Source organism: Oryctolagus cuniculus, chromosome 21, assembly GCF_964237555.1.
Source record: "Oryctolagus cuniculus chromosome 21, mOryCun1.1, whole genome shotgun sequence".
Taxonomy (NCBI): Eukaryota; Metazoa; Chordata; class Mammalia; order Lagomorpha; family Leporidae; genus Oryctolagus; species Oryctolagus cuniculus.
Window position 1 is genome coordinate 17424572 of NC_091452.1, and position 26448 is coordinate 17451019.

General features: G+C 52.0%; 1 protein-coding gene across 2 annotated transcripts in view; it reads left to right on the top strand.

The window, feature by feature from the left end:
- Positions 1-26448, top strand: part of WSCD2 (WSC domain containing 2) — a 130372-nt gene that overhangs the window by 51729 nt on the left and 52195 nt on the right. For both annotated transcript variants that reach the window (XM_008249349.4, XM_017338066.3), the window contains exon 2: positions 22654-23564. In XM_008249349.4, coding sequence (XP_008247571.1) covers positions 23186-23564 — 379 coding nt within the window. In that variant the 5' untranslated portion in view covers positions 22654-23185. The remainder of the gene's footprint in view (positions 1-22653; positions 23565-26448) is intronic.

Sequence of the window (26448 nt, forward strand, 5' to 3'; positions counted from 1 at the left end):
CAGGTTGTCGTGTGTGCACACGGGTTTTCATCTCTGGGGTAAGCACCTAGGAGTGAGATTGGCTGGGTTGTTGTGCTATGCGGACTTTAGCTTTATAAGAAATTGTCAGATTCTTTCTCCAGAGTGACGGCACACCCTCTTGCATCCCCACCACCGACGCCTGGGAGTTCCAGTTGCTCCCCATCCTCTCAAAAGATTGCTACGGTTATTTTTGTGTGTCCGTTGGGCATTCTGGCGAGGCCAGCAGGTGCGTGGTGGTCTCTCATGGTGGCTTTTGCTAAAGCACAGGTTTCTGAGTTCTGAGGTCCTTCCTGGTGCTGCTGCTTAGTGGGAGCTGTTAGGAAGCACCTGGCATCATTGGTTAAGGGCACAAGCTCTGCAAGGAGCCGTGCCCCATCCCAGCTCTGCCACGTGCTAGTCCTGTGACCTTTGATACAGGTCTCATCTGCTCTGAGCCTTAGCGCTCCCACTGTGAACGGGGTCATTGTGTTGGTGTCATCGTGGCTGGTGATGCTGTGAAGTACACATTTGTCCCTTGTATCCATGGAAGATTGGTTCCGGGCCACCCCTCCCCCTTGCCCATGCCAAAAATCTCAATGTTATGCCTTATATAAAATGGCATTACATTACATAGAACCTACACACATCCTGCAGTACCCTTTAAATCATCTCTCCATAACTTTTAAACACCTAATATAATACAAATACTATGCAAATAGCTGTTGTACTGTGTTCTTTAGGGAACAATGACAAAAAAATCCGTATATGTTCAGTGCAAATGCAATATTTTCTCCCAAAGTCTGTGATTTGCAGTTGGTTAAATCTGAGAAGCAGAACCTGTCGATGTGGATGGCCAGCTGTGTGTGATATGGTTTGTGGCTATATGTAATCTGTGTATCATGTGTGTGTTACCCTACATATTTTTAAAGCCCTGAACTGCTGGTGTGAGAGCTGGATGGGTGTCTTGGCAGAGTTAGAGTTGTTGCTTCTAAGAAGTCACTATGTGTTTTCTGAGTGCTCACTGCATGTTATAAAAGCAGAGTATATAGTGAGCGGACCCAGACAGACCCACCCACACCCTCACTGTGTGGCCTTGAGCCAGTTCCTGAACCTCTCTGGGCTTCTGCCCCTGCACCTGTGAAATGGACATAATCATTTTCTCAGGATCACTTTCAGTGAGGGGCAGAGGAGCTGGAGCAGGTACTCTGGCTTCCTTCATTCCATATATGACGCCTCAAGAACATACAGAACACATCCATACAGCTGTGGCGACAGAGAAGTGATCATGGTGGGGAGGTGGAGATTACCCAGGGAGGGACATGCGGGAGTCCCTGGGAGCGAAGAGGGTGCATTATGTTCCTCTGGGTGGGTCACATGGGTGAGTATGCTTGTAAGATTCCATCCACCTGAGCACTTGATACGTGCGTTTTCACCACACCATATTTGAATACTCTCATTGAAAAAAGCCCTTTGTGGCCGGCGCCATGGCTCTCTAGGCTAATCCTCCGCTTTGCGGCGCCAGCACACCGGGTTCTAGTCCTGGTCAGGGCGCCAGATTCTGTCCCGGTTGCCCCTCTTCCAGGCCAGCTCTCTGCTGTGGCCCGGGAGTGCAGTGGAGGATGGCCCAAGTGCTTGGGCCCTGCACCCCATGGGAGACCAGGAGAAGCACCTGGCTCCTGCCTTCGGATCAGCGCAGTGTGCCGGCCACAGCGCGCCGGCTTCGGCGGCCATTGGAGGGTGAACCAACGGCAAAGGAAGACCTTTCTCTCTGTCTCTCTCTCTCACTGTCCACTCTGCCTGTCAAAAAAAAAAAAAAGTGCTTTGCAGTACTCTCTGCAGAGCCCCTGAGTCTTGGGCTCCTGGAGCGGCCGTAGTGAGCACCACACATTGCAGCTTCCACGACAGGTCTTTACCGTCTCACCCTTCCGGAGCCTGGGCATCCACCTTAGTGGCCCCAATGTCCTCTTTGTATAAGGACTCCAGTTATATTTGATTAGCGCCCACCCCCAAGAGGCAATGATGCCATCAGAAGCCCCCCGGGACTGCACAGTCCTAAGTTATAATCCCAGCTCTGCCACGTAGGAGCTGTGTGACTTCGAGCAAGTCACCTGACCTGTGAGCCTCACTTTCCCATCTGTGTAATGGGGGGAACAGCACTGTGAACATTAGGGCATTCTGCATCTCATGATCCGGAGCCCCAGCAAGTGTGATTGCAACTAGTGCTTGAAACCAACACAGACCTCAGGATTTTTACTCTACTCAAATTTTATTTTATTTATTTGAGAGGGAGGGAGGGAGAGAGAGAGGGAGAGACAGAGAGAGGGAGAGAGAGACAGACAGAGAATCTCTCATCCCCTTATTCACTTGTCAGATGCCCACAATAGCATTTGCTTGGTGAGGGCCACAGCCAGGAACCAAGAACTCAGTCCAGGTTTCCTACGTGGGTGGCAGGAACCCAGCTACCTGGGCCAGCACTGCTGTCTCCCAAGATCTACATTGGCAGGAAGGTGGCATCGAGGGTAGGAACTGAGGATGGAACCCAGCACTCCCATTGGCAGACATGGGCGTCCTAACTACTAGGCCAAACATCTGCTCTGATTTTAAAAGCTGCAAAACTAAGATCATCATCTTCCTGATGGCAGGGGCCACGTCCTCGTGACCTACCATAGGTACTCACTCAATGAATGTTTGTTGAATGAAGACATAAGAGCATGCCCTTCCCCAGACTGGAGAACCCTGGGCTCCATGGATGGGAGCGGGGGTGTTTGGGGTTGTGGAAGGAGAGGTTTTCCCTAAAAGGATGCATTTGTGCAGTGTGCACAGGAGCCCTGCTTGCCACGGAGAGAGCCCCAGGTTCATGCCAGGCCCGTAGAGCAAACCTTGAATTGACACGTGTCTCACGCTCAGTGTTGAATGAATAAATGAATGAATGAATGAATGCATTGTAGTTACAACATCGGGGAGGGGAACAGGAACTAGGAACCAGGAGAAATATTAAGGTAGTTTTTTTTTGTTTGTTTGTTTGTTTGTTTGTTTGTTTTTTTGACAGGCAGAGTGGACAGTGAGAGAGAGAGACAGAAAGAAAGGTCTTCCTTTGCCGTTGGTTCACCCTCCAATGGCCGCCGTGGCCGGCGCGCTGCGGCCGGCGCACCGCGCTGATCCGATGGCAGGAGCCAGGAGCCAGGTGCTTTTCCTGGTCTCCCATGGGGTGCAGGGCCCAAGCACCTGGGCCATCCTCCACTGCACTCCCTGGCCACAGCAGAGGGCTGGCCTGGAAGAGGGGCAACCGGGACAGAATCGGGCGCCCCGACCGGGACTAGAACCCGGTGTGCCAGCGCCGCTAGGCGGAGGATTAGCCTAGTGAGCCGCGGCGCCGGCCGGTAGTTTTTGTTTTTGTGTTTTACTAAAGAAAAATCGGAGGAACAGAGAGGGTAATCCACTTAGCTCAGGCCACACAGCCTTAGAGTGAGCCTGAAAGTTGAGACCAGGGCCTGAGCCTCCCCAGGGGGCCTGCATAAAGCAGGGGCTTTCAAAGTTGTGAGCCGCCTTCCACCCCCAAACCACCCGAAGACCAGTGCGAAGTGAGGAGCAGGGCCTGTCATTCAGAGGTAACCAAGCGTTTCAAGAGTGGCACAGCAGAGGGGCAAACCAGTCAGGAGCCCCTCCCGAGTTCAAGTGCAGTGGGGCCGCACGGGTCAGGTTGCAAGAGCAGGAAAACACTGTGCAAACAAGGAGGCCCCTTAGGAGGCTGCAGGTCTCACCCAGGGCATCCAGTCCTGCAAGAGGATTCTGAATTTACACCTATAAACCTCAGTGGTCATTGACTTGACCCCCTCATGGGACTGGACTTGCCGATGCTCTGGGCAGGGAGTGTCCTTTGCCACCTGCTAGACTGGAGAAGAGCTTGTTCCTCCCAGCCTACCGCGAGCCTAGTATGCCACGGTTGCCAAGGTCACGCTCACCCCTGTTCCCTTCCCCCTTCCTCCCTGGGAAGCAACCAGACAGAATGTCCCCCCCCCCAAACCACCGCCACCCCTGCCTGATTTATTCCTGGGGATGTGTGGGCGATGCCTGTAGCTGTGTGAGTTGTCTTAAATTTAAAGACATCATGACGGCAACGACCTATTAATGCTGGGGCTGGTGAGGACTCTGAAAAGAATCACAAATAAATTGAGAGACAAGGGGCGGCCCCCAGTTCTCACTTCTGTCCCAGTCCCACCTTTCCAGCCCTGCCTGGTCCAGTGCCTGTGAGCCCTCTGGCCTGGCAGCAATCAGCAGGCACTGGTGCCAGATGCTCACTGGAGACCTTGAGAGCTGGCAGATTGTACCCTTTTTAGAAGCAGGGCGAATGGTGGCTCAGAGAGGTGCCATGCCCTGGCCAAGCTCTCAAGTGACAAAGCGAGAATTGGACAAGGACTCAGGTCAATCTTGCTCTTTTCAGAATTCACCTGCCTTCCAAATAACAGTAGCCATAGTGCATATGCACAATGGAATATTATTTAGCCAAGAAAAACCGATGAAATCCTGTCGTTTGTGGTGAAATGGATGGAACCAGAGGACATTGTGTGAAGTGAAATAGCAGAAAGATACTATATGTTCTCTCTCACGTACGGAGACTTAAATGGAAAGTCGGTCCAATGAAAATAGTGATTTCTAGCGTCTGGAAGTGGGGGGAGAGGGGCATGGAGGGAGTTTGAGTAACGGGTCTGGAAACCTGGTGAGATACAGGCATGGGTCCCAGTGTTCCCCAGCAAGTGGGGTGACCGAAGCTCACAGGAACATATTTTCTTTGAAGAATTAGATAGATAGAAGAGGTTTGAAGCCTCCAGATTTAAGGAAAGGTAAGCAGACAGAAATGCTAATTAGCTGATTTGGTCAGTGCACACTGTGTCTATGTGTTGAAAGATAGCACTGCCCATAAATACTTGCAGATATTACCTGTTACTCCAAAGAAAAAGGAAAGATACCCATTACCTGTGGTTGTGTTGAGGCCCAGTCCACTTGGCCCCGTGCTTAAGCATTTTCTTTTTTTGACAGGCAGAGTTAGACAGTGAGAGAGAGAGAGAGACAGAGAAAGGTCTTCCTTTTCTGTTGGTTCACCCTCCAGATGGCCGCTACGGTCGGCGCGCTGCACCGATCCGAAGCCAGGAGCCAGGTGCTTCCTCCTGTCTCCCATGTGGGTGCAGGGCCCAAGCACTTGGGCCATCCTCCACTGCACTCCCTGGCCACAGCAGAGAGCTGGCCTGGAAGAGGAGCAACCGGGACAGAATCCGGCACCCTGACCGGGACTAGAACCCAGTGTGCCGGCGCTGCTGGCGGAGGATTAGCCAAGTGAGCCGCGGCGCCGGCCAAGCATTTTCAAACATCACTTTAGCTAACCCTCTCGTCAGTCTGGTGCAGTGAGTACTTTATTCTTTTTAAAAGACTTTTATGTATTTATTTCGTTGTATTTGAGAGAGGCAGAGATCTTCCAACCTCTGGTTCACTCCTCAAATGCCCACACCAGCTGAGGCTGGGTCAGATCAAAACCAGAACCTGAGAACTCACTCCAGGTCTCCCATGTGGGTGGCAGGGACCTAAGTACTTGAGCCATCAGCTGCTGCCTCCTGGGGTGCACATTAGCCGGGAGGTTGGAATCGGGAGCACAGCTGAGACTCAGCTCTGTGCACTCTGATATGGGATGAAGCACCCTCACTGCTGGGCCAAATGCCACCCCGTGGGTACCATCACTCTTGTGCCTTTTATGCATCAAGAACGATGGCTTGGAGGGGTTAAGTGGCTTCCTCAGATTCTCACTGCTGTTATATGAGGAAACCCAAATTCAAAGCCAGTATAATTAATTATCATCAAAACTCATGCTTTCTCTGTCTTCTTTCTTTAAACAAAAGCTGGGGCAAGCCTTTGGTGCAGCAGTTAAAATGCCGTTTGGGGCACCTGCATCCCATGTAGGAGTGCCTGGGTTCAAGCCTTGCCTCGACGTCTGAGTTCAGCTTTTTGCTAACACACCCTGGAAGGTAGCAGGTGATGGTGCAAGTGCTTGGGTCCCTGCCACACACATGGAAGACTTGGATTGAGTTCTGGGCTTCTGGCTTCAACCTAGCCCAGCACGAATTGTTGAGGCATGTAGGGAGTGAACCAACCGTTGGATGATCTCTTTGTCTCTCTTCCTTTAAAAAAATAAAATTTAAAAAATAAACCAAAGCTAATTATGAAAAGTAAAACAGGAGAGGGCTTCCAAAAGTTCATGGGTAAATGGAATTAAAAGATAAGTATATTTTGGCATACACACAAAAAATTGAGATCCAGGGCTGATGTGGTACAGGTATCACTTGAAAACTGGCATCCCATGTTGGAGCACCATTTCAAGTCCCAGCTGCTCCACTTCCATTCCAGTTTCCTGCTAATGCTCCTGGGAAGGCAGCAGAAGACGGCCTGAGTAGTTGAGCTCCTGCCACCACTGTGGGAGACCATGATGGAGTTCCTGGCTCCTGGTTTCTTTACAAAAAAAAATTGTGATCTGTACATAGTTGTTTCATCAGGTGCATTTTCCATGAACTTCTGGAGGCCCCTGCAAGGTATAAGCCTGGTGAGATTTAAAAACAAACAAACAAACAAACAAAAAACCACCTTGCTCCCGAACCTCCCGCCAGAGGCAACGTCTTCACGCATGTCTGTGTTTCCACTCAGCTGTTTTCCTCTGCTCAGGGGGAGGTTTTTGCTCCCAGCAGCTGACCCTGGGTGTTCTATAATTGCCGAGCAATTTAGAGATGACTCGAAATATATAATTCATGGGCTCATCTTTCATCCTGGCCACTGGAAGGCAGTGAGGCATGCCTGTCTCCCAGGGAGAATCTCAACCTTGATGTGGGAGGAGATGGAATCCTAGCAGTTTAGAGCAGAATTCCAGAATCAGAGACCCCCGCAATGCAGAAAGGGAGCCAGTGGTCTCGCATCAAGTTCTGGAAGCCAGGGACCCCATGGAACTCACAGCAGAATCTTGTGGTAGAGCTCCGGGAGAAAACTCTCGATGCAACAAAGTCGGGGATCTGGAGTCAGAGGGAGCAAGAGTGATGTTCTCCTTCATTCTTTATTCTTAAGGGCTAAGTCTCGAACAGCACCCAGAGATTTTTTTTTTAATTTGAAGGACAGAGTTACAGAGGAAGTAACAGAAGACATAGCAAGAGACACAGAGGCAGAGACAGTCTTCCATCAGCTGGGTTGCAAGGGTCAAGGCTGGTCCAGGCTGATGCCGAGATCCTGGAGCTCCATCCAGCTCTCCCACATGGATGGCAGGGGTCCAAGCCATTGGGCCATTTTCTGCTGCTTTCCCAAGTGCATTAGCAGGGAGCTGGATTGGAAACAGAGCAGCCAGGACTTGAACTACTTCAGTATGGGATGCTGGTGTCCCAGGTGGTGGCTTAACCCACTGTGCCATGATGCCAGCTCCGAGAGATATTTGTGATGGTCAGAACTCGGGGAGAAAGGGGAACAGTGCCAGCACCTCATGGGGACAGGCCAGGGGAGCCACTAAGCCCTTCCCAAGCCCAGGCCAGCTCCCCTGCACAATGAGGAAGCATCCAGTCCTGTAGGTCCATGGTGCTGAGGAAGAAAAACCCCGATCTCAACTTTTTAAGGCACATGGTGGTCTGCTCTTTGACATCCCAGGGGATGAAGGAACCACGTTTGCTCAGCAAAAGACAATTCCGTTTCTAATTTGATCCCGAATCCCAAGCATGTTTCTTGAGCAAGTTTCACAGTATCTGTTGTTGTCCACTTGCAGATTCGGTTTAAGGGTTCCTACCGTGTGTTGTGAATAGGGACCAACAGGGGAGGGTGAACGTGCGTGTGCTGGGGGCAGAGGGAGGGGAGGCAGCAGGCACAGGTGTGTGCGCGTGTTTACACCCACATGAGTCTCCGCTTGTATGTGCACCAGCGTGACCCCATGCCACCTTCCCTGTGGTGTCCAGGTGGCATAAAAGGAGCCGAAGGATTGGTCAGTTGCTGGCAGTGGCGGCCCCTGCGTGGGGGGCTCCTCTCTGTTGGATGCTGGCCGAACTCCTGGGGCCACTGAAGAATGCGGCGCAGATGCCACTGGGGCCTCGGGACCCCTGTGCCTGCCTGAAGGTGCTTGTTCCCTACAGTATGTGAACACATAGAGGAGAAAGGCTTCCTTTTTTTTTAAGGTCTAGTTATTTATTTGAAAGTCAGAGTTACACAGAGAAAGAAGGAGAGGCAGAGAGAGAGAGAGAGAGAGAGATCTTCCATCTTCTGGTTCACTCCCCAATTGGCCACAACGGGCAGAGCTGCACCAATCCGAAGCCAGGAGCCAGAAGCTTCCTCTGGGTTTCCCATGTGGGTGCAGGGGCCCAAGGACTTGGGCCATCTTCTACTGTTTTCCCAGGCCATAGCAGAGAGCTGGATTGGAAGAGGAGCAGCCGGGACTTGAGCTGGTGCCCATATGGGATGCTGGCACTGCAGGAGACGGCTTTACCTGCTACTCCACAGCACCGGCCCCAAGGCTTCCTTTTTAATCACCCCTCTTCCCCCACAGAGAGGAGGTCCCAAGGTCAACATTCCAAGATTAGTATTGCAACAAGAGGCGGTGTCAAACAGGTTATTAAGGGTTCTAGAGTCAGACAGACCTTACCTCTTGTGCTACCACTCACTTGCTCTGCCTTCTCATAAGTTGATCTAGGAAAATAGAAACCTCCCACCATGCAGGGCCGCTAATGAGAGGCTGTGTGAGTGGAAGGGCCTAGCACATGGTAGGTATGCAATCGTTGGCAATTGATTCATTTTTCTTCCTTCCCAGGGAGAGCATTGGGTCTTAGGGCTGGGGTCCAGGAGCCCTGAGTCTGATGGAGTCACTGCGTGAGGAAGCTGACCTGGAGGTTGTGGGGGGTCCTCCCCTCGTAGTGAGTTCACCCGTTAGTCCTACTCGGAGCCGGCTGCAGGACCCGAGACTCCTCAGAGGGCACAGGAGGCTCCACGAGGAAGGAAAACTTGAACCAGTGGAGCTGGGCTGGGACAGAGACCACACACACACACACACACACACACGCCTGGCAGGAAGGTGGTGGCTTGGGTGCTTTGGGTGGGGACAGTGGGTCTTGCCAGGGAAACGCCTGATGGAAATTTCCTTTCTGGGGAAGAGTTGCTAATGGGAGCTGTCACGGTTCCTGAATTAGAGTTGAATCCACCGCGGTAAGCGTGGAGCTAGTGAGTAGTAATTTGCTTGTGGTTTCAGCTGGGAGTCTTGGGGGCTGGCAGGGAGCGGTGTACGCACTGAGAAGAAACGTCGAGGGCAGCAGGCCCTGTCCTGGGACCGGCCTGGTGCTGATCCGGCTCTGCGCCTGGGTCACCTCGTCAGCCTCTTTCAGGCCTGAGTTCTTCAGCTGGGAAACATGAGAGTTGCATGAGCTGCCTTTTTTTTTTTTTTTTTTTTTTTTTTTTGACAGGCAGAGTGGACTGTGAGAGAGAGACAGAGAGAAAGGTCTTCCTTTTGCCATTGGTTCACCCTACAATGGCCGCCGTGGCTGGCACGCTGCAGCCGGCGCACCGCGCTGATCCGATGGCAGGAGCCAGGAGCCAGGTGCTTTTCCTGGTCTCCCATGGGGTGCAGGGCCCAAGCACCTGGGCCATCCTCCACTGCACTCCCTGGCCACAGCAGAGAGCTGGCCTGAAAGAGGTGAGCAACCGGAACGGAATCCGGTGCCCCGACTGGGACTAGAACCCCGAGGTGCCAGCACCGCAGGCAGAGGATTAGCCTAGTGAGCCGTGGTGCTGGCTGCATGAGCTGCTTTCTAAGGACTCTGTGTCATGACCACTGCCACCACAATAGCTAACGTTATCGAACACGTGCTGGGGCCCGGGGTCCTGCACAGCACTTTACGTGGAGAGAGGCTAGCGGGGTCCTGCACAGCACTTTACGTGGAGAGAGGCTAGCGGGGCCCTGCACAGCACTTTACGTGGAGAGAGGCTAGCGGGGTCCTGCACGGCACTTTACGTGGAGAGAGGCTAGCGGGGTCCTGCACGGCACTTTACGTGGAGAGAGGCTAGCTCGCTAGGTGTTCTCTGAGCCTCACTTTCCCCTCACATCAAAGAAGTCTGTTTGGCCAGGGGTAGATCCCCAGGCTTCCTTCCAGCCCTTTGTCACTTGCTCTGAAGATGCTAAGTGGCCCATGGGTGGTCCTTGAGCTCTGGAAGTGGACAGGGCGACCTCCCCTGATGGGCCTGAGTCAGCACCCAATGCCGATGAAGATACAGGGCAGTGAAGGCTTTCTGCAAAGGGCCAGAGAGTAAGTATCTCGGGCTCTGTGGGCTCCGTGCCCCAGAGCTCCATCCAGGAAGAAATCCTAGGGCCCGTGGAGCACCTGCACTGTTGCCTGTTTTCAGTTCCAGCAAACAACAGGTTTTGACCCCAGCTTAGCCCCCAAGAGCCATATCTCGTTATGTTTTACCTTCTTGTTTTTCTAGTATAGGATCTGAGAGTTCAAAGGGCTCTTAGAAACCTGCTTGCAGGAAGGAGCCCTAGGACCCTCCTCCTCCAATCCCCCAGGAAAGGGTGTGGGTCAGCCTACAGTTCAGAAACAGCCCTGAGCAGAAGCCAGGACACCTGCGGGGTGGAACCCACCCCGTCCCACCCCCCAATCTTTGTGCATCACCTCCCCCTCTACGTCCTTGCCCAACGTCTTCCCCAGGCTGCCTCCTTCTTCAGCTCTCAGCTCACCTCCATTCTTCTTGGAGGGTCTTCCTGGGACCCCCACCCTGCACCCTACGTAGCTCCCCCTCACGATTCTCTAGCACTAGGAGCTCAAATGAGCCAGACGGGCCCACAGTGAGAAACACGTTGTACACTGTGACGCATATGCTTAGCTAATGCAAAGGTTCACAAACTAATATTTCCCCTTTCTACGTGTGAGTCAGTACGCCCTCTCTCCCATCGCCTTCCCTTCCATCCCATCCCAGTCCGTGCCCCCACTTCCTCCCAGATCTCTGCCACCCCCTGTACTGCCCTGTGGGTAAACATTCTGCCCAGACAGAGCACAGCCATCCATTATCCCCCCCAGGCAATTAGCAACCTATTAAGGAACTCTATGCAAATGCACACTAATTGACCCGCCACACAGCAGCTCCTGAAGAGCCTGATGACTCCAGATGGCTTCATGATGGGGATTTGGGGCCTTTATTTAGAAGTCCCTCTGGGGGAGAAAGTGATCTGAGCTCAGAGCAGGGCTGCTGGTGGCCATACAGGGAAGGCCAGGAGAATGGGTGGCTGCGCCTTGGGTCCCTTCCTTCCAACTGCCAGACACGAGGACTGTCAGCTAACCCATGCATCTGCTGCCTACCCCCGTCCCTTCCTGCATCCCAGCCCCTTCCCCTCGGCCCAGAGTTTGGGTGATTCCTTGATGCTGACCCCGATGAGTCCCTGCCTCTTCAAGTATGTCTGTTTTTTAAAAATAGACTAGAAGGAGTTTGGCACAGTGGTTAAGCTGCTGCTTGGGACAGCCACATCTCATAGCAGAGCGGCTGGGTTCAAGTCCTGATTCCAGCCTCCTGCTAATGTAGACCTTGGGAGCCAGCATGCAATGGATCAAGTAGTTGGGGCTCTACCATTCCACAGCAGAGACCCAGATGGAGTTTTGGGCTCCCGGCTTTGGCCTGGCACAACCCTAGCTGTTGTGGGCAACTGGGGAGTGAACCAGTAGATGCAAAAGCTCTGTCTCTGCCTTTCAAATAAAAATGAACATTAAAGGAAAAATAAAAATAGGCTAAAAAATTAAGTGGTACATAATTTTACATATTTGTGGAATGCAGTGTGACATTTCAGTATATGTACACAGTATGTAATATGAGCAGATCAGGATAATTGGCACATCCATGATCTCAAATGCTTATCATTTCTTTGGGTGGGCAACACCCCAAATCCTCTCTATCAGCTATTTTAAAATATGCAATCAATTGTTGTCAACCATAGTTATGCCACTACTGATGTTCAAAATATTTTATTTTTAAGAGCATTTTAGGTTCACAACAAAATTGTTCAAAAGGTGCAAAGGTTTCTCCTGGCTCCCACACTCACCCCCAACCACCTCCACCAGCAGAGCGGTATACTTGTTACGATGATTGAACCTATATGGATACAGCTTTGTCACCCAAACTCCATAATTAACATTAGGATTCACTGTTGGTTTTGCCCATTCTATGGGTTGAAACAAATGTATGGCATGTGTGTCTGCCATAACACTATGATGTGCGTCTTCCATTACATAGAATAGTTTCACTGCCCTAAAATTCTCCCTTGCTCTGCCTACCTACCCCTCCCTCTCCTGACCCCTGGTAATGGCTGTTCCTTCAACTGTAGTTTCCACTGGGCCATTTGTAGTCAGAATCAGGTTGGCTTCTCTCCCTTAGTATTATGCATCTCAGCTTCCTCCTTGTCCTCTCATGGCTTGATAGCTCATTTCTTTGTCACACTGAATAATCTTCCATTGTCTGGATGCACGTAAGTTTCCAGCTCCATTGTGTAAACACCAGGGAGTGGGATTGTGATATTGTATGGTAGGAGTTTGCTCAGTTGTAAGTGGCTGTCTTATGAAGACTAGCTATAGTTAAAGCTTATTGAACCTTTGTGGGGTATCCAGTGTGATGGAAAGACAAGTACTTGGGTATTCTTGTTTAATGTTGTCCACACCTACAAGGCTGGTACTTGGCCCTCCAACATCAGGAACCCAAGGCTTATTCAGTCCGGTCTCAAGGCCTGTTCTGTGCTCTTCTACTCTCTTCTCCTTCTCTTTGCAGGCTAACTTGTCTCTTTAGGCACTTGATGACAGCTCCTGAAGTTACACGTCATTGGTCTGATTGACCAACAGAAACTGGGGTGTCTCAAATCCCAGTTTCATATTTCTGGGGGCCAGTTCCAGGTAGAAGTCGACCTGTTGTGCACCAGCAATGCCGGCGGACGGGATGATGTAAGCAGAGGGTGAGAATCATACTCCAGGCACTTTCTAGTGCGTCTTCCACACATCCCACGGGTGGTCACCAATCACTGCACCAACTCATTTAGTCCTCATCTTTTTCTGAGGCAAAGTCTGGACAAGTGGTACTGTATGAGAAGGGGGAAGTGCTTTGCTTAGTTGGCCAAAGTTACTGCAGGGAATGACCATCTGTTGAGAAGCTGTTGTGTTTAGGCTTCATGAAGATTAAGAAAGCAGACTCTAGATTCAGACTGCCTGGGCTCACACCTGTTCCACCACTCCCTAGCTGTGTGATCTTGCACAGATGAATAACCTCTCTGAATCTCTGTCTCCTCATTTGTAAAATGGCAATTAAGGCTGGCGCCGCGGCTCACTAGGCTAATCCTCCGCCTTGCGGCACTGGCACACCGGATTCTAGTCCTGGTCGGGGTGCCAGATTCTGTCCCAGTTGCCCCTCTTCCAGGCCAGCTCTCTGCTGTGGCCCAGGAGTGCAGTGGAGGATGGCCCAAGTGCTTGGGCCCTGCACCCCATGGGAAACCAGGATAAGCACCTGGCTCCTGCCTTCAGATCGGCGCGGTGCGCCGGCCACAACACACCGGCCACAGCGTGCCGGCCGCGCCGGCCATTGGAGGGTGAACCAACGGCAAAAGGAAGACCTTTCTCTCTGTCTCTCTCTCTCACTGTCCACTCTGCCTGTCAAAAAAAATGGCAATTAAAAAAATGCAACCTTTCTGAATGGATTGTTGTAAAGATTAAACAAGTTCCTATCTAGAGCAGCTTAATAACTATTTGGTCACATTATTATTTGTGTGCTACTTAGACGCTTTGAGCCCATCTCACCCTCCTATCTCCTCAGAAAGGTAGAGTGAACAGTCCTGTTTTGCAGGCGAGGAAACTGAATGATAGATACAGGCTGCTCGCTGGAGATCCAGGAGCCGTGGGTTCAAGTGCAGGGGCATCTGACTCCAGGTCTGATCTCCTTTCCACATTCCCTCCCAGCCGCCATCCCCATTCACTGGGGCTCAACCTGATTGCCTGCAACAAGTGCAAATGGCCATAAAGTTTGCCCATGGAGCAAGAGGCACTGCAGTCATTATCCAGGGAAACAAAATTTTAATATTTATTCATAATGGGCACCATATGCTCACTCTGATTTTTTTATTTAATTACATCATGGCAGATGGCTGGGTGTTAAAGGCCATTAAGCTAATGGCACTTTGCCTTCCCATTTATTTTCTTGAGATTTGGGGAAGATGGATGGAAATGGACACGGATGATGAGCCGTGAGTGCTGGGTGGTGGCGGGTGAGTCCTCATCCCGGGGACGTGCGGGAGCTCAGGGGCCTCTTCTTGGGCGTGGCCTGAGTGTGTACAGGAGGCAGTGTAGGCTGTGGTTAGGAACCTGGAGCAAGTTCCTCTTGTATGCACATACAAATGTGCAGAATCTTTGATGCAGATCCTAGTGTTTTTTTGACCTTGAAAGTAAGTCTGTAATGTACAGACACACCCATTGCAGCTTTCCACTGAAGGGCCAGAAACCACTGCATGTTCAGGACGGGCCCACCCATGAGTGGAAGGATGTGTCCGGGGCAGCCTACCCACTTTATGGAGAGCAAAGTCCTTCCCATGGCTAGCGGGGTTCCCAGAATTCTGGATTTCTGATAACCATGTGTGAAAGCTGCGGATCAGCCTTGGTCATGGCATTTCCTTGTAAGCTGTTTCGTGACTTCTTTCCCTGGCCACATGGCTGGTCCAGGACCAAGAAGGAAGAGAAGGAACTTTTTTTTTTTTTTACCAGGTAGAGTTAGACAGTGAGAGAGAGAGAGAGAGAGAGAGAGAGAAAGGTCTTCCTTCCGTTGGTTCACCCCCCAAATGGCTGCCATGGCCGGCACTGCGCTGATCCGAAGCCAGGAGCCAGGTGCTTCCTCCTGGTCTCCCATGCGGGTGCAGGGTCCAAGCACTTGGGCCATCCTCCACTGCACTCCCGGGCCACAGCAGAGAGCTGGCCTGGAAGAGGGGCAACTGGGACAGAATCCAACGCCCTGACCAGGACTAGAACCCCGGGGTGCCGGCGCTACAGGCGGAGGATTAGCCTAGTGAGCCGTGGAGCCAGCCTGAGAAGGAACTTTGATTAGAGGAGCTGGGAGCCCATCTACCTGGAGGAGGATTTGAGGGATGGTCTTTTATGTATTCACTGAGGCTGGGGTTCGATGGAGGGAGAGAGGCCTGCTAGGTGTCTATAGTGCATCCCAACATTGAGCCACAGAGCGCTTTCTGCTTGGATTCATGCTCCACTCCTTGCTAGTTTCAAGCCTGGGCAAGTTAATTCAGCTCTGTGAGCCTTAGTTTCTTCATCTGTAAAGTGGGCATGGCTCATCATTGCCTATGCCTCAGCATTGCTGAATGTTGCCTTCCAGAACTCTGTGTAAAGATCTACACACCAGATGTCTGTCATAGCATTACTTGTTTTTAAGGGAGGGGAACTAGAAGCATTTACAGTCCAGTGATAAGAAAAATGTTGCAAAAACCCTGGTCTCTTTGGAGTAATCGATATCATTGGAAATGAAGAGTAAGATGGTTCTTCTGCTTCCTCGAATAGGGAAGGGAGATAGGGGAGGAAAGAAAGTAAGAGGTGTTACTGGGTCAGCTATTTTTGAGGGTGATTGTGGCTAAACCCCACAGGAGCAACTCAGGGAGTCCGTGTAAACACTGTCTCAGAGTTATTCCAGCTGAGGGGTGAGGGGGCTGGGGCATGTGTACCCCAACTCCCATCAGCCCTTGGTTAAGGCTGCCTCCACGTGCTGCGTCCCCAGCACTCCCAGGCCTCCAGGCACACAGGCACAGGAGCCACCCCCGGTGCTGGAGAAAACCTGCCGGCAGAGCGATGTAGGCACGGCATTTGACGCTTACTCTGTGGGCAGGACACACACAGGCACCGTGTCTGTTACAGATCTGCTGGATTGGCAGAAGTGGAAAGGCCTCACGACATAAGTGCTGACGTGGACCTGGGCAGAGTTGCTCAGACACGACTTGGGGGGACTGTGACTCCCACCGCTTTGGGAAACAAATCACCATTTCACAGCATAGTCCCAAGATGCCCATGTGGGAAGACCGGGCAGTTTCACTCCTGGGCTTGCTTCCACCCTGTGTTAATCCTCACGTACACGTACCAGGGAGGAGGATGAGAGTCCATTCTACCCAAGCCACACCAACTGAGAATTAATGAGGGAAAAGGCCTGTGATGAGCATGGGATCCCCATGCCAGAGAACAGGGGAGACGGGCAGGCGAGCTGCATGCATGATCTGTGAATCATTAAATCATTATGATTACAGGTAGTACAGCCAGTATTTCTTAGTATGATAGTATACTTGCATATATTAACCCGTTTAGTTCCCACATCAGCTCTATGCAATAAATACTCATGTCCCCATTCTCTGCAGGGGGGGCAACAGGTTCAGAGCGATTAACCACCACCTCAGCTGACACCAGGGCCTGGCGCACCAGTGACTTCTGACACAGTGGTCCCTCTATCCGTTCACAGTCAACCATGGTCTGACCATATGAAACGGAAAACTCCAGAAATAACTCATAACTATTAAATTGCATGCAGTTGTGAGTAGCGTGATGGACTCTTGGGCCAGCCTACTCCGTGCCTCGGGCTGGCGTAGGCATCGTATCCTCTACCCACCCATGAGTCACGGCATCACAATATGTGTGCTATTTTACTTCACAGTGGCCCCAAAGCACAAGGGTAGTGATGCTGGCCATTCAGAGATGCCGAAGGGAAGCTAAGAAGTGCTTCCTTTAATAAAAAGGTGAAACCGTCACAGTATGTATGTGAATGAAAAAATGCAGTCTGCTAGCGTTCAGTACTATCTGCCCTTCCAGGCATCCACTGGGGATCTTGCAACAAGACCCCATATATGATCAGGAGGGACAACTGTAGTTTTATTATTAGACGAAGACTAAATTTCACCTTGGACCTGGGTTCCCCTTTTTTTTTTTTTTTTTTTTGAGATTTCCCAGGTGGGTCTCCTACCCAAAACGTTCACAAACCAGGCTTCTAAGCAGCAACTTCTTGGCCAGGCTTGGGTAGTCAGGGGGTCAGCTGGTCCCTGGGCCTGCCCAGCCCTCCCCGCCTGCCTCTGCCTCCTAAGTTAGGTTTCTGTGGGCCATAGAGAAAGGGCCTGTCCCCTCCCTCCCTGGAACCTGCATTTCACGGGTTTCAGCCCTGACCTGTCTCCACCCCCATGACCAGAACCTGGAAGGGAGAAGCCCCCTCTGGCTCCCCGGGGAGGGCGTGGCAGGGTGATCACAGCTCCTGCTCCTCTTCCCTGCAGGGCAGTTCCATCCCGCCCATCTTGTTCTTGGCAGCTCAACACCAGAGGTTCATTCTGGTGCTAAAAATAGGCTGTGTTTAGACACTCGGAGGCTCCTGCTGGAAACGAATCTGTGATCGCAGGATGCTGCCCTCCCCACACAGGGCAGCAGGGTTGGGGGCAGCCGCCACATGCAACCGATGGGGAAACTGAGGCTCAGAGGGCCTCCCATAAAAGGAAGAGGGATGAAGGCGTGACAGCCAGCTCTTAGAAGCGCCGACTCCAGCCCGGTGGAGAGAGGTGATCCCTGAGGATCGGCAGATCCTACCCGTGACCTGGGAGGAACATTTTCTGGTTGACGTGCTTTGTGGAGGGGAAGCTGCAGCCCAGAGGGGGGCAGTGAATGCCTGGAGAAGGTGTCAGTGCGATCGTGAGCCCCAACACCTGCTGAGCAAGGGCACACGGAGAGGGGAAGGGGTTTGCTCCAGGCCCATCACCCCTACCCAAGGTTGTAGATCTGTGGATTGGAAAGGACCATTACACCCACCTCGCAGGTCACCAGGAGGGAGGTGGATGTGTGAGTGAGTTTGCAAAACCTTGCAGCTCGGAGTCTGGCATACAGTAGGTGCTCAGCCCCTGGCAGCTTTTTTTCCTCGATGTATGTGGGTAGGGGGCAGAGACAGAGAGAGAGAGAGAATATGGATAAGAGGTGGAGATTTGGAGAGGCACAAATGACTGGCAGAGTGGGAGGTGCAGTGCCTGTGGAGTTCCTTTGAGGACAGGGAGCTATGGATCAGTGAGGGAAACCGCAGAGCCACCCAGCACTGAGCAAAGCGAGATGCTACCTCTACGAGGCTGTGAATTTACAGGACCCCATCACTGTCACCTGAGTGTGTTAGCACATGGCGTGAAGCCATGGCTGCAGGTTGAAGCTGTGGGGGCGGCCAGGCACCCGCCTCTTCACTTGCTTACTGCACTAGTGTTGCCGACGGTGGGCGGGGCATCTACTGCGTGCAGGGCACTGGTGATAAAGCAGTGAGGTGCAGACGCCACTCCACCCACCCGGGGAGTGGAGCTCAGATTCCTGAGTGCTCTCCCTCCCGGTGCTGGCGGGATGGTGGGGGTGGCTCACGCCAGCACTTCCCTCCCCAGGGGGAGCAGGCGCTCCCAAGGTGGAGGTGGGGCAGTCCCACCCCTCACTGGGCCCCTGCATCTCGCACACCGCCAATGCCAGTCTCTTTCTGTTCCCTGCCTGCTCCTAGCATGCTTGTTATCACCCACAAGCCCACTTGGCACCACTTAACCACTTAGAGAAAAGACGCCACTGAGATCTCAGAACGCGAGGATAAAACAGCAACCAGAAAAGCCGCGTGGGCCCAGAAACACCCGCAGAGAGGCAGAAAGACACAGGGGACGCGACAGCCGAGACCGTGGCTGTGACCTTGACAGCAGTGTGCTGATGTGGCAAACGGAGTGGAAGTCCACTCACGTGGGCCAGGCCATTCCTGGAGTACGTCCTATGCACCAGCCATCTTCCTGCAATTTCTCGTTCAGTATTTTTTTTTTTTTCTGGCAGGGACGTCTAGGCCCTTAGCCCGTCTTTACAGGTGAGAAACCCGAGCCTTGGTGAGAAGAGGGGTCTTGCCCCTGCCCCCAGCCACGCGGCTGGCGGGCAGAAGAGGCATGTTCAGTTCCAGAGCTGTGCTCTGGCCTGGAGTGCCCCCGACTCCGCCCACCCCCTGGGGGCTGCTGCTGGCTATTTGTCATCCTGGCCCAGCTGCAGACACATCTGGCACATGTGTCCTCTACACGGAATGCCACAGGGCCACCATACACTGCTCTGAGGTCTTCAAGCTAAGAGATTGCTCTTTCTAAAGTGTCGGAGTGACCACTGAAGACAGTCCAGGGTCTGGGATTGGCATCAAGGCTCCCCGTGGTCTTGCTCCTTGTCGCCCTGCTCAGCTGTATTCCCACTGTGCCCCTGGTTCCTCTGCTGTCGCCACCCCATACAGCCCTCTACGTGTGCTGTGCCCTTACCCCAAGAATCTTGACTCTTCCTGCAAGACCTTTGATGCCAGCTCAAAGACCCCTCCCTGGGGAAGCCCTCCATGATATCCCCAGGCCTCCCACCCAGGTAGTTCAAGCCACAGTCTAGGGAATTAGGTGCAAGGGCTCTTTCTGGGTACATGTCTGTGGTCGTCGTCAGATCCCTGCAGGGATGTGAGACCAGAAATGCATGGTGAGGCACAGAGGCCTTGATGTCAGCTGGTCCCAGATTTGCACCCTAGCTGCCACTCACCAGCTCTGTGACCTGGAAGAAATTACCTAATTTCTCTGATACTCACTCCCCTTCTCTCAGAATTGGTATGAGGGTTAAATCAGAGTACTTACATGTGTATAGAACAATTTCTGTCCTATACTAAGTGCTCAGTAAACATTAATATTATCCATTATTGTTGCATTCTTGTACATACCAGGGGACTTCATAAAGTTCATGGAAATGGAAGTAAAAGATTAGTTTATTTGGGTTCAGATAAATTTTGAAATCCATGCATATGAAGGATCTTTAAAAAGTTCATGAGAAGCAAGTATTATGAAAAAAAACTGTGATTATAAAAATTACTTCACAGCAAAGTACACTTATCTTTTTATTCAATCTCCAACAAACTTTTTGAAGTGCCAGGGGGCACCTATTACAGGATTTATCATTGTTGGTCTAGTAGAGTGGTTCACGACGCGCTCGCTCTCTCTCTCTCTCTCTCCCTCCCCCCTCTAGATTGTCTGAATTATTTATTCCTGCATCTCAAGCACACACCCATAGTATAGTATATATGTTTTTAAATTAATGAAAGATTGGGTCGATGACTGGATGGGGAGAGTTGGATGGATGGATGGGTGAATGGTGACAGTTCAGATGGATGGATGGATGGATAGTGACAGTTCAGATGGATGGATGGGCGGATGGGCAGATTAATGAATAGAGTAATGATGGATGGATGGATGGCTTAATAAATAGATAGCCAGGCAGACTGATGGATGGATGACTTGACTCCACTAGGACAAGAATTTTTGTTTTGTTCATTAACTATTCCAGGTACCTAAGTGGATGACTGGTGCGTAGAGAGTGTTCAGTACACAGCTTCTAAGTGATTGGAGAAGCAGAGTCGGAACCACAGATGAGCTCCCATGCTGCTGGCTGGCTTGAGAGAAGCTATCACAATTCAGATCTTCAGGGACTGACAATCGAATCCCATTGCATTGGCTAAGAGCATCCCCAGGCCCCCTGCTGGTGGCCACGTGAAACAGCATTGCTCAAATGAAGTTATTCCTGTTTCCCACCTGGCTGATGACTCTGTTTACTCACGAGGCAGTGCTTATCAGCTCTGTGATCACTGCTACCATCAGAGCATACCTTGCTACACATGCAAGTTTCCCCCTCAACCCAGATGATTCTGAAACACATGCCCCTCAGACAGCACCCTGAGGGCCCCTGCTGGTTATCCAGAGCTGTGGGGACTGTCTCTGAATTCCCCAGTGATGCGCAGACAACGTGGGCAAAGGACAGAGTCGAGAAACTCAGTGGTTAAGAGCTGAGGTTTGGCTGGCACCGCAGCTCACTAGGCTAATCCTCCGCCTGCGGCGCCGGCACACCAGGTTCTAGTCCCGGTCGGGGCACCAGATTCTGTCCTGGTTGCTCCTCTTCCAATCCAGCTCTCTGCTGTGGCCCAGGAGTGCAGTGGAGGATGGCCCAGGTCCTTGGGCCCTGCACCTGTATGGGAGACCAGGAGGAAGCACCTGGCTTCTGGCTTCGGATCGGTGCAATGTACTGGCCGTAGCGGCCACTTGGGGGGTGAATCAACAGAAAAAGGAAGACATTTCTCTCTGTCTCTCTCTCTCTCTCACTGTCTAACTCTGCCTGTCAAAAAAAAAAAAAGAGCTGAGGTTTGACCACTCACCAGCAAAGTGACCTCATTCTTCTTATCTGTAAAATAGAGGAAAGAGCTACCCCCCATAGGAATGTTGGGAGGAATAAATGAGAAAATACATGGAGGAAACATGATAGGCGCTCAACAAATGCTGAATGAAGAAATGAGCTGCTACTTAACCCTACTCTCCTTCCTTTTCCCTTACTTCCTTGGATAGCAAAACAGAAGCTAAGGATTTGATATCTCCTACCAAACGGTGAGCCCTGAGAGATGAAGGATTTTGTGTCTCTGGCTCGGAGCTTCATCTGTAGCACCTAGGACAAGACCTGGTACACAGCGGGTCTCGCTAAATATTTGTTGGTTGAAAGAAAAAGAAGGGGGGCCAGCGCTGTAGCACAGCAGGTTAAAACCCTGGCCTGAAGTGCCAGCATCCCATATGGGTGCTGGTTCAAGACCCGGCTCCTCCACTTCCGATCCAGCTCTCTGCTATGGCCTGGGAAAGCAGTAGAAAATGGTCCAAGTCCTTGGGCCCCTGTACCCTCATGGGAGACCCAGAAGAAGCTCCTGGCTCCTGGCTTCGGATTGGCACAGCTCCAGCCATTGCGGCCAATTGGGGAGTGAACCATTGGATGGAAGACCTCTCTCTCCCTGTCTCTCTCTGCCTCTCCTTTCTCTGTGTAACTCTGACTTTCAAATAAAAATAAATAAATAAATAAATAATATTTTTTAAAAAAAAGCATGAGCTTCACGTGGTTCAGACTCAGCCTGGTCTACCAGGTAGTTTAACAAGAACCCACAAATCAGTGTGTTTTTGACAAATACTGAGGAAACATGGAACAAAGTGTAGCCAACCCTGCATATCCACAAGTTACACCTCTACAGATTCAACCAACTGCAGCCTGAAAATACTAGGGAAAAACTGGGTCTGCATTGTACCATAGAGACCCCCGAACAATGCAGACCCCAGAACAATGCAGTAGATGACCATCTACATAGCATCCATGTTGTCATCAGTTATCCTAAGTAATCTAGAGATGATGCCAAATGTTCGGAGGATACATCTTGGTTATGTGCCGATGCTGTGCTGTTTTATAGAAGGGACTTGAGCAACCACGAATGATGGTGGGCCCTGGAAACCATCGCCCACAGGTACCGGGGATGACTGGACACCACCTCTGTGCTTACCCATGATAAAGGTCTTCCCCAAATTAGGGCCCAGGAAGATACAAGCCCCCCAGTTGCCAGTTTAGAGAAAAGGGCAGTGTTCTGAAAGACCCAGGCCTGGGCTTCCAGCCAGCCCAGCTCCTGCAGGACTCCCAACCATCACGGCTTCCTCCCATCCCAGGGACTCCGTGTCCCCGTTTGAGGATGCTTTGTGTGCTGCACTTCCGTGAGGGACCCTCTCACACCTGTATCTGTGCTGTTTTGCAGGTGGAAGCCCTGCACCTGGACACCTGACCGGATGGAGACCCGCCAGCTTCTGCTCCCAGCAGGTGGACACACTGAGCTCGGTCCCCAGGCAGGGAAGAGGCCAAGATCAGGCCCCTCTGTGAAGTAATCCAGCTTCCACAGGCTGAGGAGCTGAGGGAGGGCAAGACACAAACTGCAGCCGCTGCAGACCCACCGGGTCCTCCTGCACTTGCTGTTTGTTAAGGTTCTTTTTGCAACTCTCCGAACTGAAGAACATGTAGGAAAATGGGACCGTCTCCTGGGGGCCCTGAGCCTCGGAACCCCATTCTTGACCTGCAGAGGCTCACCCTGACTTTGGTGAGCTCAGTCCTCCTTGCTCTTGGCCTCAGCTTTGCCGTGGACGTGTCCTCCCTCTCCAGTCTTACCAATCGCGTTTGCAGAAGGAATAAAACAGCGGACCCCCAGGGGTTCCATCCCTAAGAGAAGCCCTCTGCTCCCCTTCCTCTGAGCCCCCCGGTCAAGCCCCAGCGAGCCAGTCCGGAATGATCCCACTATGGCCAAGCTCTGGTTCAAATTCCAGCGGTATTTCCGCCGGAAACCCGTGCGCTTCTTCACCTTCCTGGCGCTCTACCTGACGGCTGGGAGCCTCGTCTTCCTTCACTCCGGCTTCGTGGGCCAGCCTGCTGTCTCCCAGAACCAAGCCAGCCCTGCCGTGGGAGGCCCCGCCGAGGGCCCTGAGCTGCCCTTCTTGGGTGACCTGCATCTGGGCAGAGGCTTCCGGGACACAGGCGAAGCCTCGAGCATCGCCCGCAGGTACGGGCCCTGGTTCAAGGGCAAGGACGGCAGTGAGAGAGCCAAGCTGGGTGACTACGGCGGCGCCTGGAGCCGAGCCCTCAAGGGGAGGGTCATCCGGGAGAAGGAGGAGGAGCGAGGTAAGAGGGGAGGGGGCTGAAGAAGAGGGAGGGGGAGGGTAGGAACGTAATGATAGCAGTCAGTTCAGAGCATTTGATAGGGACCAGCTATCACGCAGTTAGAGCCCTGGTAGGTCTCGTGATTATCCTCATCCCACAGAAGAGCAGGCTGACCTTCAGAGAGGCTAAGCAGCCTGCCCAGGGCCGCACAGCTTGTCAACAGGCAAGTCTGAACTTGAACCTCAGGTCTGTCTGAGTCCAAAGCAGATCTTTGAAGTTATTGTTCAATACAGATAAAATGAAAAACCAACAATTTATTGAGCACTCGCCATGTACCTTGTATTGCTCTAAGCCTTACATGTATTGAAATGCTACCACAGCTCTATGGGGTCAGCATTGTCAGTACCATTTAATAAGTCATGTCTATATTATTTATTTATTTTCATTTTATTGGAAAGGGGTGGGGGGACAGAATTCATTCCCCAAGTGTTTGCAATAGCCAGGGCTGGACCAGGCTGAAGCCAGGAGCCTGGAACTCAATCCAGGTTGCCCCTGTGGGTGGGGAGGACCTGCATAGCTGAGCCCTCTGCTGTCCCCAGGGTGTACATTCGCAGGCAGCTGGACTTGGAAGCAGAGCAAGGACTTGAACCCTGGCGCTTTGACATGGGAGGTGGGCCTCCCAAGCATTTTGACCACTGCACCAAATGCCCCTATTACTTCCACTTTAACGATAAAATTGAGGCCGGCGCCGCGGCTCACTAGGCTAATCCTCCACCTTGCGGCGCCGGCACACCAGGTTCTAGTCCCAGTTGGGGCGCCGGATTTTGTCCCGGTTGCCCCTCTTCCAGGCCAGCTCTCTGCTGTGGCCTGGGAAGGCAGTGGAGGATGGCCCAAGTGCTTGGGCCCTGCACCCCATGGGAGACCAGGAGAAGTACCTGGCTCCTGGCTTCGGATCAGCGCGGTGCGCCGGCCGCAGCGTGCCAGCCGCGGCGGCCATTGGAGGGTGCACCAACGGCAAAAGGAAGACCTTTCTCTCTGTCTCTCTCTCTCTCACTGTCCACTCTGCCTGTCAAAAAGAAAAAAAGATAAAATTGAGCTTTAAGAGCCCAAGATTACGTAGCTACTAAGTGGCAGAGCTTTGACCCCACCAAACGACCTCTTGACCTCTTGGTCCACCATGCTGGATCCCTGGGTGGGTTCTCAGGGGCTGTCACTGCCCCTTAGTTTCTCAGCCTTTGACAGACACAAGAGGCTCTTCTTTGTGAGTGCATTATCTTATTTGATTTTTAAAGCACTTCATGGGCTTTAAAAATGGGCCCTGTGATCCTAGGCCCAGTTAGCAGATGTGGAAACTGAGGCTTGAGGAAGTGAAGACACTAGCTCCAAGGCCAAGCAGCTGCTCAGTGGCAGCACCAGAATTTAAATCAGACCCGTCTGACCCGAATGCTTGGCTCTCTGTGTCTCCCAGAATCTGCTGGCATCCACCCACCCAACCAGCATGCGGGGGAGGGCCCTGCAAGCCTGCACTCCATGAGGTGAACAGGAGTGGACAGCTCACGAGTCTGGGCCACAGGGTTAGGGAGAATCAGCCTCCAACAGGGCAGAGGGGAAGCCCCAGCAGCCTTTGTGTGCCTTGACACTTGTCACACATACGAGGGGTCTTCAAAGAGTTCAGGAAAATGGAATTGAAAGATGAGTTCATTTTGGTGCAAAAAGTTTGAAATGCATAGATATTTATCCTAATATGCATTTTCCATGTAGTGCCCTTGTAATTCTGTGACTCAACTCACTTCAAAGTCCCTTCTCCTACTGTGGAGGGATGCAGGGTTCTCGGTGGGGCCCCTGTCCTGGGAAACACAGTTCCCTGTACCAGGTCCTCCTTGAATCTGGCTTAGAACCTTCCAGAAGGCTCTACCCTCCCACATTCAGGAACTTCCTCAAGAACCCAGTGTCCACAGGGAGGTGAAAGAGAAGGTGACAGATGACAGAATGGATTGGGGGACTTGGAGTCACGTTCCAGCCCCACCTCCACCAGTCATGTGGCCCAGGCAGATGGCTTCACCTGGTCACACCTCTGTTTAGAAAACTGTAAAATGGGGGATAGCAAACCCCTCCCTCTGGACTGCTTCTGAGAGTTCAATGAGACAACAGTCATGAACGCATCTAGCATGATTCTTGGCACAGAGCAGATTCTTTGAGGTGTTTAGGAAGTTCTTGCGGCATCCACCGGGGGAGGAGAGCCCATCACGCATGCACAGGTGAGCTGCGAGGTGCTGGACAGAGACACTGTGATGTAGCCTCTCCCTCCTGTCTCTCCATGCATCAGGCTCCAGCTCACCCAGCCACCCCAAACTCCAGATGGTTCTTGGAAAGCCCCAAACGTCTCACAGGTCTACACCTTGGAGTATGCTCCATGTTGTGCATAGGGACAGGCTCCAGACTCCCTCCCCTGGCTCACCTGTCTAGCCTCAACTTGTAATATCGCCACTTCCTTTCCACACTCCACACAATGGCCTTCTTGCTGTTCACTGAACACACCAAGCCCATTCCTACAGATCTCTTTATTCAGCCCCTTCCATCTGGGATGTTCCTCCTCTACATCTCTGCATAGCTTCCTTTGTCTCTTTGAGTCTCCAGTCGAACTTCATTTTCTCATAGACGCCTTCCCCAAAAGTCCTAACTCAAGTGGCTCCACTGCCCAGTCACAACCACATTCCGCAGGGTTGCTCACATCACAGCACTCATAACCATCCAAAGGCGTCTTGTTTATGCTTGTAGTTACAGCATCCTACTCCTGCTTCTTTGTTTGTGGTCTGCCCCCACCCCCAGGCTGTCAGCTCCTGAAGGGCAGTTGTTACCTATTCTGCTCAGATCTGTTTTGTCAGCACCTAGGACAGCGCCTAGG